Source organism: Crocuta crocuta, unplaced genomic scaffold (assembly GCF_008692635.1).
Source record: "Crocuta crocuta isolate KB4526 unplaced genomic scaffold, BGI_CrCroc_1.0 scaffold479, whole genome shotgun sequence".
Classification (NCBI taxonomy): Eukaryota; Metazoa; Chordata; class Mammalia; order Carnivora; family Hyaenidae; genus Crocuta; species Crocuta crocuta.
Window position 1 is genome coordinate 1,040,240 of NW_027531875.1, and position 13,977 is coordinate 1,054,216.

Sequence of the window (13,977 nt, forward strand, 5' to 3'; positions counted from 1 at the left end):
GGCTCTGAGCTGCCAGCACAGAGCCTGACGCGAGACCTTCACTCACAAGCCGTGAGATCATGACCTGAGCTGAAGTCAGATGCTTAACCGACTGAGCCACCCAGGCGCTCCCGGATTTGGGATTTATTTTGGAAAAATAATTGAAAGCATTTAGTTCACAGTAATGAAAAGCAGGAAGAGATCAAAGATTAACCATGACCTTGAAGATATCATGTAGGAGGTTGGATACGTGAGCCTGGAGCTCAGGGGAGAGGCCGGAAGCATCACCATCCTACAGCTGAGAAATTTAGAGATGGGAGCCCTCGGGGAGGGTAAGAGAAGGAGAGGGCAATGTGATGGGTGAGGACAGGGAGAGGGGGTGCCAGCAATGGTGCCCAAGGAGTGACTCGGGAGGCAGGTGCAGCCTCACAGGGGCAGGACCACAGAGGCTAAGGAGGAAAATCCTTCCTAAGGGAGGGGCTCGCTCATTTTTGTTGACTGCTGCTGGGAGGTCATGGAAAATGAAGGCAGATGAGAGAAAGTCTGCCAGCAAAGCCACTCACATGCTTGACAAGGGCAAATTATGGAGTTTTGCTGTGAACAGGAGAGAGAAATGATATGGGCAGGCACAAGGAGCTGAGGGGTCAAAGAAGCTTATTTTCTTTTAAGGATGTGTAAAGTCAAGCGAGTGTATGTGTGAGCTGGTGCAAACGAGCTGGGGGAAGTAATGCAATGTAGCCCTTCCACCAAGACTTATCACCTACATCTATAAAAATGGAGAGTGGAGTAATTATTTAATGAATGTCTCCCTGGTTTCTTGGAGACAAAATAATCATCTCACATGCAAACATTCCTGGAATTTCTGAGCTATTTTGGAGCTTGGAGTGCTCCCTAACGTCATTCTGGTGCAGCCCTTGGCGGTGGAGAAGGATGAGAGTAAATGAAGTAAAGGAAGGCAAGTGTCCATTTTTTCATAGAACTCACTCTGTCTTGGAGACAAGGGTCTCTACTTGTTTTTTTTGTTTTTGTTTTTTTTTTTACCAAGTGTCAAGGTGTTTGAATTGTGTTAGCAACCAGAGGAGGAATTTGGAGGGGGAAATATCTCAGTGCCAACTAAACAGTTAATGTAGCATGAGGAAGAAAACTATGGAAGGGTTCTGGTGAGGGAGTAGCAGGTGCAGAAACCAGGGAACAGGGTGGCTCTGTCACTGCCCCCAAGACAGGGGCGCACCCGGCAGGCAGTGTGCGGAGGCGATCTGTCCTGCAAACTTCCATTTTCCATGCTTGGTCCTTTGTAGGGTTATGATCTTTCCAAAATAGCCCTGTTACTAATACTTCTGACCTTCCTCTCCTTAGCAATAGAGTTTATTTGCAGTTTCTAAGCCATGCCTTTTTAAAGACTCAGTTATTTTTTTAAAGGTTCCTTGGTGGGAGAAGATGAGAGAGAAAGGGAGATGGGCAGGTGGGGGAGGAGAATTGGAAGGGCCATCAAAAGGAGAGAGAAGAGACAGACAGAGATACAGATCAAGACGCTGTCTCATCATCATCTCTTGAAGACTCTATAACAAGGACACTGCAAACCTCCAAGGACACCAGAGTTGCACTTAGCTGTCTTGTAGCAATGTAAATATTTTTTCCCTTATGTTCTATTTTTCTCACACTGAGAATCTGAACATAGTGATGGTCAGGGAGGAGGAAGGGATACAATTTGAAGAAAGTTAAGGACAAAACAATACTCACATAGTTCCTACAATTGCTACCTTTGGGTTTGATCTATTTGAAGAAAAAAAATAACTGTTTTAGGTAACATATGGAGCATGATATTTACTTTAAAAGAACAGAACAAAGAGAGAGAAAGAGAAATATGCTCATAAACAGTCTAATTCCAGTGACATTCATAAAATAAGATTCTGAATTTTGCAGGTTAGCCCTACAGACACAATATCCATCTACGGAGGAATGGATGAATAAAGTGACCCTCTCTAGAGTGGAATATGTGCTGTCATCACAAGGAACGAGGGGACTTCTCTGTGCTGACAGCAGTGACGGGAACAGGTACTGGCTGGCACACACCTTCCTGGAAGGTGGGAGTTCTGTCGGTATTGTTCACTACTCTCCTCAGCTCCCAGGATTGTGCCTTGCCCACAACTGATGTCCATTAAATATTCACTTAACAAATAAACAGGAAGGATCACAGATCAATAGAGCATGGTCTCACTTTGGCAAAAAGCAAGGCAGAATAAATCCTATAAATGTGATTACATCCACTCTCCGTGTTTGCACATTTTCATTACTTTGGAATTTTAAAAATATAGTAATTAGCATTAAAACATAAGCCTCACAAACACCTCAGAATATATAGAAGGGTGGGTTAGGGTCCACAGACTCAGGAATTCTGAGGGTTAGGTTAGTGCCTGTGAGCAATGCTAACTGTATGGTCACCCACACAAAAGGAGACAGAATAAAGACAGAGCCAGCCAGCAGAGAGGAGGACCCCTGGGAAAATTCAGACTGAGCAGCGGAAAGCTGAAGGATGAGTTTCTGCAGGGATGGGGGTGAGTGCTGATTGAGCCCCCATGCTGAGCACTGGGAGATGCTGAGAAGCTTGGTTTGGGTTCCCTAAAAAGAGAGAGCAGTCATTCAGACCTTCAAATAAAAAGAACAAACTGGTGGCTGCCAGAGGGTAGAGAAAGGGAGAGACAGGAAAACTGAGTGAAGGGGAGTGGGAGATACAGGCTGCCAGTTAGAGAATAAGTCACAGGAATAAAAAGTACAGCATAAAGAAAAGAATCAATGGTATTGTAATAGCGTTGCAGTGACAGATGGTAGTTACACGTGCGCGCACAGCACACACAGGGTTCTTGAACCACTGTGTTGTACACCTGAAACTAACGTAACATTGTATGTCAACTACACTCAAATTTAAAAAAAAAAAAAAAAAAAGGAGAGCAGTCAACTTGAAAAGGACTGGCCTCCTCCTGGAACCAGAAGAGTGAGACTGCAGGCAGTGGAGCCTGAGGCACTCTGACTGTCCTGCAGCTGAGGGGGAGCTGGGGCTGGTGTCTCTCTCCCCTCTGGCAGAAGAGGGGCTGCACCCAGTCTCCAAAGCAGGAGACAGCCAAGCGGAGCAGCAGGGGACGTGCGGAGCAGCTACTGTGCCCAGGAGCCAGCAAAGCCACCTCCCAGCACAGGCATGCTCTGCAGTCTTGTATAGCTCACGTGCCCCCAGTCTCTCCTGGGTCAGCGGGAGGAGACCAGACCTTTCTCAAAAGCACCTGCGGGGCAGGGGAGGTGGGGGACAAAGAGTGGGGTCATTGCTAGTGTCCAGCTGTACTCCTGGGAAATGTGAATATGTGGCTTTGTGCTAAATTCCTTCTTGACTCTAAACTGGGCTGCTTTTTTCTCATGGCTTGCAAGTGCCAATTTGTGAGTAGAGCATTTTCTGATTTTCTTACCAAGAGATCTCTCTTCTAGCTACCCAGAGCACTGGAGTCATGGTTCTATTGCAGAGATTACTCTTTTTGACATTTGGAGATGCTAAACAGAGATGCCGGACTCTCAAGGACAGGAATGCTCCTTCACTTAATAAACCCATGAAGTTGAGAATTGGGTACTGTTCTAATTGTTTTATTCCCCAACTGCTAAGATAGCACCTGCTCTCAATAAATCTTATTAAATGAAAGAAAATATTTCGCTTGTCTTACTTATAATTATGCCTTCTACCAAATTTCAATAAATACTTACTAAGCAACGGCTATATGTCAGGTATAGTGCAGGAAAATATATTGCTCTTGCCTTCATGGAGCTTAGTCTACTGGGGAGCCAGGTAACTAACTATGAAATCTAAAAACCAGGTCGGTCCTGTGGCATGATGGAATAAGCATAGAGCCTCACCTAACCCAGCTGTGAAATGTATCCTTCAGCTATCTACCCTATACTTACCTATATTCACCTCCAGCCTTTCTTTTCTTCCTATACATGTCTTTTTGGGTCCACCCCCAGGTTTGTTACAAAGTTAACACTTTTCTACTCACTTTCTCAATCTCTGTGTGTGTTTCTTAGTTTTTTTCTTGTCTATTTTCCCTCAGTCTAACAATCTTATTAAAATACCTGTCATTTGATAAACACTCTATCTTTACTATAAATAACACTTTCTTAAGTTTATTTATTTTAAGAGAGAGAGAGAAGGGGCAAGCAAGCTGAGGAGGGGCAGATGAGAGGGAGAGAGAAGGTGAGAATCCCAAGCAGACTCTGCACTGTCAACGTGGAGCCCGATGTGGGACTTGAACTCATGGACAGTGAGATCATGACCTGAGCTGAAACAAAGACTCCATGCTAACTGACTGAGCCACCCAGGTGCCCAAAATAATACTTGTGTTTTTTATTCTACTTCTTCTTTCTCATCCCGGTTAAGCTTGTTTTAAGAAGCTGTCTACAGTCTATTTGTCACCTCTCATCCACATCTCAGCTTAATGCAGTTTGGATTCCAACCCCACGATTCCCTGGAATTGTTTCTGTCTAAGATCACTAATACCTAGTGGTTTTATCCGTGAACTTTTTTTTAGAACATACCTCCCTTCATCTTGTGTGGATTCGGAGCCTGTTGGCTACTTTCTTCTTGAAACTCTACCATTAGGGTTAGAGAAACTGTCACTCCTGGCTTTCCTCCTTCCTCTCTGAACTCTTTCTTGGATGCCTTCGTTTCGTTTTTCTGTCTATTCTTGCTTGATCTCAGAAGTCTATCCTTGGGCCTCTCATCTTCTTCCACGCACTGTCCACGCACTGTCCTCGGATAATTCTTCACAGCCCCTTGACTTCAGCTACCAACATCTCTGTCTTCTCTCTGGAGCTCTAGACCTTTGCCTTTACCTCAAATGCAACCAAGCATAATCTGGGCTTGTTAAGCTGACTCATTGTCCTTTTCCCCAGTTATGCTACTCCATTTGTGTGCAACCAGTGGAAATTTAGAGAGAACTCTTTCCAGCCCCTTCCACTTGCAATTGGTGCCTAAGACTCATATATGTTCTAGCCCCTAAATCCTATTACATATCATTTTATCAGTCTTCAACTAGACTGACAAAATGGCCTTCAAACCAGGCAGGCTCCTCACCATCATTCCTGCTTCTTTCCATCTACTGTCCAACACATCATCTGAAAGATTTTTCTAAATTGTAAATAGTCACAACTCTTCCTTGCTGAAAACCCTTCCATGGCACAGCAAGATCTTTAGGAACTGCCATGCAGTAGTTCAGGAGCCACACCCAGCTATTAACACATGTTACTTAGTTGGCAGAGTTAGTTTAGAGTTAGTTAAAAACCTGAATTTTTAGGGGCGCCTGGGTGGCTTAGTCGGTTAAGCGTCCGACTTTCGCTTAGGTCATGATCTCGCGGTTCGTGGGCTCGAGCCCCCGCGTTGGGCTCTGTGCTGACTGCCAGCCCAGAACCTGGAGCCTGTTTCAGAGTCTGTGACTCCCTCTCTCTCTGACCCTCCCCTGCTCACGCTGTCTCTCTCTCTCTCCTAGAAATAAATAAAACATTAAAAAAAATTTTTTTAAAAACCTGAATTTTTAGGGGTGCCTGGGTCTCTCAGTTGGTTAAGGCTCTGACTCTTGATTTTGGCTCAGGTCACGATCTCTTGGTTTGTGGGTTCAAGCCCCGCATCCGGCTGTGTGCTACTCTAGTTTCTGTACGGATCTTTGATCTCATGGATCATGTTAGCACAGCATACAAAACCTTTTCTGATCTGGCCTGGCCCACCTTTCTACTCTTATTTCATGCTTTCAACTCAGGTCTATGATGCCAAGGCTCATGTTTATCCACTACACCACACTGCTTTTTTGAATCCTTGGGCTTATGAAATGTGAGAGGCCAATGTAGATAATAAATGGAGCAGCAAACTCAAATTACAAGGAAGAAGTATGTTTGGAGTGGGCGTAAGTAAAAGGGATAGGGACACAAGTGAGTAAAGGTAGTCGTGTGGGAATCCCATCTACAGATGTGGTATCCCACTTATTTTTGGCGCCAGGGTGAAAGCAGTAATATGATTTTTCAGTCTCTGTGTTTTCTTCATCATCATGACTTGAGCACAATTCTGATCCTCAGCAGGCATTTAATAAACACTTATTAGATCCTATGTTTTGTGGAAGCTTACAAAAAGGTGCACGTTCTGCTACTCTCAGGCTATGGCTTTTCTTTTTCATCTCTCAGTGAATCCACTGGTTATTCAGAAAGAGTGTATCCAGTATACCTTTCAGTGTACCCCAAATCACCCTAATACTAAAGAAAGTAAATACAAAAGAGGTGAAAGTATGCTAGAGATAGTAAATCCAGTGAGAGGATTAATTACATAGGAAAATAAGGGAAGAAAATACTTTCTGCCTCCCCTTTACTTGTCTACCATTTGAACCCAAGTTACCGCAATAATGTAGATATAAAGAATATTAATGCTAAGACTAATAACATAGGAATTATAAATGCAGAGTGAGAAGCTATCATTTCCAGGGAATGTGGTGACATTTCCCTCTGCCATGAGTTTAAACACCTTGGCTGGCCACCACCTCTATCATCTTTGATCTTTGTCCATCTTGTGATGCTGCTGGGGCATACCCCTCACATCCCTCATACAAAATTCCCAAACACACATAGACCACAAAGGAATGAGGCTCAGGCTTCAGTATGTATAAGTCACCTGGAAAGCCTACATAATACAGATTCCTGGGCCCCTCCCATTCTGTGATAATAGCCAATAGGTTAGGATGGGGCCAAGGCATCTGCATTTTAAGCAAAGATTTCCTGAGGATTCAAAAATAGACAAACACCATTCTCTGAAATTGTGAAACAATTCAGATTATTTTAGAACAACCTTAGTATTTTAGAACATAAAAGATTATCATGGTACCATAATCTGCTCTCAGGCCTGGTCCAATTCCATCATGGTTACCATTCACCATCCCCACTGCTCAGTATGTCTTTTATTAAATGGCAAAAATTTTTGCTCTTGCCCTCTTAATTGCAGTCACCACATCCTCAAAGAAATATTGCCTATATTGTGACCTACATCATTAGGTGCTCATTTCTGTGGCTGAGGCAGCTAAGCACTTGAAATATCTATTATGAAACTGCGTCTGGGTCCTGTACTCATTAAAATGATACTAAAGTCTTAGGGTCTTTGTTTTTTTTTTCTTCACAGCAGGTTGGCAGTCATTCAATTAGAGTGTAATTCGGTATTGCATCTCACTTCACTTTAAACTGTTCATCTCAGGGGCGCCTGGGTGGCTTAGTCGGTTAAGCGTCCGACTTTCACTTAGGTCATGATCTCGCGGTTCGTGGGTTCGAGCCCCGCGTCGGGCTCTGTGCTGACTGCCAGCTCAGAGCCTGGAGCCTGTTTCAGTCTGTGACTCCCTCTCTCTCTGACCCTCCCCTGCTCACACTGTCTCTCTCTCTCTCTCTCCTAGAAATAAATAAAACATTAAAAAAATTTAAAAAAAAATAAATAAACTGTTCATCTCAATTCTGATGATTATGCTCAAAGGTTTACTCTATCCAGATGCCAAGCTTCCTCAACTGGACAGAAGCAAAGCAGAAATACTTCTGTTTGGCAAGGCCTGGCAAATTTTTGGAGGTATTGTCATGTCACAGCAGGGCACTAGTCAGGTTGTAATTTGTCTTAATTGTTCTTCCCACAAAAAGCAACGATGATTACCCCTGGTCACTGGCACTCAAAGAAGGATTTCTTCCCAATCACTGTAAAACCCAAAATACTTTCCACAAACACCTTCTTCAGGATTCAACTGCAAAGAATCCTGGATTCTGACCATTTAGTGTCTTGACCTGATACATGTTTTTAGTGGGTTAAGTCACAAACCTGCTTATGTATCTGTGTGTGCACATTAGCAACATGGAAATAAGTCGGAGAAATCACTGGTCTCCCATGAAACAACCAGTGTTCTCTACACATAATTTGTTCCACCTGCCATGTTTACAAGGCACCCTAAGGAGAGCTAGAGTAAAACCCAGCCATCCATCTGGCTCCCAGCCGCAGGGGTAATTATTACCTCAACTAAGCAAGGAGCAACACACAGCAGGCTGCTAACCATGGCAGGTGACCGATGGAGGTGACTCACTGACTCACCCAGTCATGGGCTTTTCCAAGAATGGCTGGCATCATGGTATGATGACAAACAAAATTCACTCCCAGCAAAGAAAGGGGAGAAAAATGGACAGAGGCCTAGATTCAATGGGCCACAGCCAGGACACAAATCACAAATATGAGTTTTATCACTTCTCATGGGGATATTAAAACCAGAAACAAGGGGGGAGAAGGTAGGAAGAAAGAAGATAGGGTGATGTCATGACACACAATTGATTAAAAAACTTTAAAAGTAGGAGAGGGGACATGAAAGCAGGTGTTTTGTTTCTATTAACCTACTATTAAATGCACTTCTGTATGTATTCTTTAAAAAAAAAACTTTAGTTAATATTTACTAGGAACATATAATGTTTTACTTGCCATGCACACAAAATAGGGCCTGGCCTCCAATACCATATAAACTTAACTGTGCCCAATTAAGGTCACAGTGACAAAGACGAAATACAAACAGTAAAGAATAGACTGTTTTATCAGGAGAGTGATGTTGGAGTACAAAGCATACGTGCTCATGAAGTGTGTAAAACACGTGCATATCTTCAAAGAAATTCTGTTACTAAGACGCTATTAAAGAAGCACTCTTTGGGATTATACCCCAAATGAATTGCAAAAGGTCACACACAACTCCTTCTCTCTGAAATGAGGTAGATACAACACACAAATTAGCATATAGAATATCAAGTCATTAAATGTTCCTTGCCAAAGCTCCCATGGGAAGACAGGGGGAAGTCAGGGAGGAGGGAAGGAAGAGAGGAGGCAAAAATGGACAGGTCACTTTGCAAATACATGGTTCCCAGTCTTGTAATTTCACAGATCAGTAAAACTAAAAGAAAACATATGGTGTACGTAGAGAACACATAGAGTTGTTGTTTATTCTGCTAAAGTTTAACCATCATCCACTATCATGACTTTTTGTTGTAATAAAATATAATATTATCAAATTATAATATAATATATAAAGGATAGAAAAGTCAGACTCTCAAAAGAAAGGGTAATTCTTTATAGTAAGTAAATTTAACCTCATGTAAACTCACCACATCCTTCCTTTAAAAACTGAACATCTTAGAACATAGGATGCCTGCTCTTCACAATTAATGCCTTTGATACAAATTTGGGGAAAGAGTCCCTAGCTTGCAGTTCTGAAAGTGTAGTTTTCAAATGAAATCACCTTGTGTTTGAGGACTATTTTCCTCCATAATTTCATACCTGATTATAAGCATGCCCCTAACTCTGCCTGTCCCTTTTCACATTAGTCAATGTGATGATTGATAAAGAACACGAGCTCACGCAGAATAATCACCGTAAGGTAATGAAGTTACGGCAGCAACAGATCTCTCTAAATTATTTTAATTTAATCCTAACAGAGGATGGCATTTTTAATGTTTGCATGTACCTCGGTCTCTGACTTAACTGCCATGATTAAGCAGCCCACACATATTCTGGCCTCAGTGTTAAAGTGGCTGGATTAAAACCAGCTTTTTCCCCCTGCTGGTTGGAAATGTTTTACATTCGCTACCTCACTGCCTGCAGCTTTAATGCTCCCCATAGTACCAAACCCATTTATTTTCCATACCCCGACTGACCTCCTAGAGCATCATTAACACGCCCCCAAAGTGGGCTCCTGTCAATTGTAGCGCAGCACTCAAAGCTGTCTTGGGGTCTGTTGGGGCTCCATAGGAAAGGAAGGTGCAGAAGGAAAGGCACCAACCCAAACCCTGTGGGGCACCAACACAGAAAGATCAGGCCTAGGAACAGGGGGAATCCTATTCTGAGACCATGTGCAAGGCTAACGATGGAAAGACAGGTTTATAGACACCCGTAATTAGATGCTTCTGCCACTCAATTCTCAGCTAGTTAATGGCAGAAGGATCAATATCTACTTTCGATTTCCATGTACAGCATTAGGGCCTTAGTGGGAGACAGGTCCGCTGGGAAGGAGAAATCACCCAGGGATGGGTCTTGGAGAGAGTGATTCATAACCAGAATTTATAATTTCATTGGTTTGCCTAATATATTTTCTAAAATATATTTGGAGTTTCTCTTTTGTTTTGATCAACTTCTTCTTCTTTTTTTTTCTTGTTACCACTACTCACCCGGAAGTCAGTCACAGAGAAAATGATTATGTGGAGAAAATACTGGGAATAAATATGGAATGAGTTATATAAACAAAGCTTGTCAGTTTGAAATGATATCCCCTGGGTTCATCCACATTCAAACAGGGTGATTCCTGAGCTCCAAAATGGAGTGAAAGCAAACAGCACTGCCTTCTGCAAACATGTTTCCAGATTCTAGGGATCTCTGTGTTCTCTTCTTGCAAAAGTATTGAGCAAAACTGTCAGTGGGCCTCCATTTTAAACTAGATTCATATAGTCCAAATGGTAAGAGGTAAGCTTTACAATATAATATTTTGATAGAATTTTTTTTTCAGAATCAGGCAGAATCTGAGGCTTTACAGAGAAAAGTAAAAAAAAACAACACTTGGCAGTACGGTATTTCTAATGTACAATTTATGCATGGGGTGGAATTATTTTGTCAAAGTATATAAGAAATCCAAAGCTGCACTTAAAAGAACCCTGAAAAACATAGTAACTGATACCAAAAATAATATTGAATCCTGTTAAATTAGGGCATTAATCATAGCATCTTGGTTCCTATGTCCCTTCTCATATATGCGTTAATCTTCTAATCACATTTTCCCCGAGTAAGCCCTAAACATTATCCACTATGAAACATTCTTCATTACTCACGAGACAGTCACTCTTTTCAATTTTACCCAATTTCTGAATACTTGGCAAAGAATACAAGTTATTCCAGGTCACATGCTTTAATCGGTCTTAACAGGCTCTGTCAAATGATAATGGTGGCATCTTCAGAAGCTATGAAGAGATTTGTGCCTTTACCAAATAAGCTCACAACTTTAAGGAAACTTCCTTAATCATGTGCCAAAACTGACATCCATAGTTCATCTTATTAAGAACCATCATTTATTTATTAAGTGCTTCTATTAGCCAGGCACTGCACTAGGATTACCTTCAGGTCTCATTCTATCTTGCAGTAACTCCACAAGGTACGTGTTATCATCCCATTTTATGCATATAACAACTGAGGCTCAAGGAGGTTAAGAAACCTGCCCAAGGTCATTCAGCTTGTAAATGGTGAAAAGATCAGGGATCCCAGCTCAGGTCTGGCAGATTACAAAGCCTGTGCTCTTTTCCTCTAAACTACAAGATCAGGCCCACCCCTGGGATATAAACATCCTTTATCCTGACCTCATTCATTAGGAGTTATTTTATCTTTGGGGATTCCATAATCAGAAGTACACAGGTTTATAATGTTTGCTGGTATACGATGCAAGCAAATGCATTTCCCAGAGTGAACAAAGGAATAGTTTTTTCAACAGTCATAGGAAAAGAAGTTAGATTTCACATGGTAAATTATAAACTAGAATAATATGTAAAAACAAGTAGAAATGCCCATCAGGACTGAACCATATGAAACTGCTATACGTGAAGGTCAAAAGAGCCAAAAAAAGGTGCTACCTCAGACAATTCATCCTAATAATAGAAGTGCAGACCTAGGCTCTACGGGGCACACTCCAGTCCATTCACTTTGCACCAGCAGGGCCCAAACTTGGTGATTGTGTGTGGCTCCCATGGGTACCATACCTGAGCAGAAGCTGTTGCTGCTAATGGTCCTCGCTGAGCGCCCAGAGCTGCTGGGGTTGAACTCTCTGCTCTCTTCCTCAGAGAAGGGAGACTCAGAGGCTGGGGACACTTTGTGCTGTTGCTGGGGCAGATGGGGCCGAAGAATCAAACGGGGAATTCGGCTTCTGGAAATCTCCTTCTCATGATGCTGCACTCTCTGCTCCTTCTCAAAATTGGACATTAAAAAGAAAACAAAAGGAAACTTGTTTCCCCTTCTTAACTCCTGTTTGTTCCTTCTGGGATCAGTTTCTAAGAAATCACATTTCTGGATACTGAATCTTCACAGAGTGGTCCTTATCTCAGTTGCTTCAAGGAGCCCCAAAACTCTGCCACTGAACTAATCCTTCAAATCTTCTGAAGACCACACACTTGAGCATAGGTGGCATGCGCGCGCGCACACACACACACACGTGCGCACACACACATACCTCCGCTCATTAGCAGGAAAGCCATTCCTTCCTTCCATGTGATTCCTAACTCATCTTCCCTCTCTATAATATTCAAGCTCTTGCTTCCCTCAAAGGCTCTTTATTACTCACAGCACACTCCGCTTCTTACTCGATTTCCTCTAGACTTCCATTTTGCTTTCCCTGCATTAGCTGTGACAATCTGACTTCTGCTTTCCTGTCTCCTCACAAAGTAGACCCCTATACCTGGAACAATTCTTTCTCGATGGATCATGCAGGCTTATCTTCCAAATCCCTCCTCTTCCGGCCAGGATCTTAATTATTCATTAATATCCTGGTACACAAGGCTTGTTGCCAACAGAAAAGCAAACAAAAATCCAATACCCAGTAAGATGGCTCCACCTTTTACATCCTGGTTAGCTTTTGTTTTCCCTGCAGAACACCCATGAGAAGAGAGTTTTCTCTCTCTGTTCTTAAAAACACAGCATTAAATACAAGGGACCATGCCTTGGTTTTAAAAATGCATAAAAAAGTAATATTTTGGCAGGGTGTTCCAATTTTTAAAGTGCTTTCCCAACCATTACCTCATTTGATCTTTACAACCCAGGCCATGGAGAGGACACTAATTTAAATCCCTATTTACAGATGAGGAAACTGAGGCTAAAAAGAGGTAAAGATGCTTAGGCAACAAGGCATATCTAGAAGCAGAACAAGCTTCAAGTCCAGGGCTTTTCGGGGTCACCACCGCCCTGCCTTATTAAAATGGATTCCTAGGAGGAGCTCTTTGCAAAAAAACTCACTGCTCCCTCCAACCTCTGCAATCGAAAAAGGCTTTTGGATTAGTAACACGCACTATTTGGAAACATGACCTCCTGCCCATTTCCACCGGCTTACCAGGAAGGGTCGCTGCCAAAGTAAACATCTCTGGGAGGTCTGCACAGTGCAGGAATTGAAAGGAAAGCCTCAGCCGCGGGAACTCCTGAGGTCGCTCAGGCATCCACCCCATCCAGGGCGAAAGCCGCACCCAGCCTCTGGATTTGTTCTGCACATCAGTCACCCAGCAGGTATCACACGTCAGCCACTCGCGGCACACTGCAGACCCTGAATCAATGCTGGGTCGCCAACATGCTGGGGATCCTATTTCTCAGTCACCAATAACACCATTCACATCACTAGGGGGGCATCGTTTGAGAGCTAGATCCCAAATCCCCAATTTCAGTTGGGATTAACCCTCCAAAGTCAATCTTTTAATCCTCGCGTCACCCCCTCAAATCTTTTCCTCCAGTACCATCTCTCCATCTCCTGGGTCTCATCATCACCTGAGCAAAGGTCCCTCTGCCTTCCCATCGTCCCCACCACCTCCTCGTCCCCGTCCCCCGCAACTGTACACCACCCCTCTGGTTCTCACCTGGCTGGCTCAAGGTGGGGTGGGGGGGGCGCGGCGCCCACTTCCTCCCTCTCCCCGGCGCCCGCGGACACTGTCCTCCGCGCCCCCGCGACGTGCCCTCCTTACCTTGGTCTCTCGAAGGGGTCCCATCNCTCCCGCTCTGCCGAGCCCGACCCGAACGGGGCAGGCCAGGGCCCCCGGCATCTCTAGCTGGGACGTGCCCGACCCCCTCGCTTTGGCACCTGAGGGTCTGGATTGAAGGGGGTGCACGTCTGAGAGAAAAACGGAGAAAACCTGCAATATCACTATGAGCCAAAATGGAGAAAGTTTGTTTTTTTTTTTTCCCCCTCGCGG

General features: G+C 43.5%; 1 protein-coding gene across 1 annotated transcript in view; it reads right to left on the reverse strand.

The window, feature by feature from the left end:
* The window catches only part of SYBU (syntabulin), a 72,083-nt gene extending 58,310 nt beyond the window's left edge, over positions 1 to 13,773 (reverse strand). The window contains 2 exon segments of the mRNA XM_077772944.1: positions 11,791 to 11,995; positions 13,750 to 13,773. Of these exon segments, the coding sequence (XP_077629070.1) occupies positions 11,791 to 11,995; positions 13,750 to 13,773 (229 nt within the window).
* Between the last annotated feature and the right edge of the window lie 204 nt (positions 13,774 to 13,977).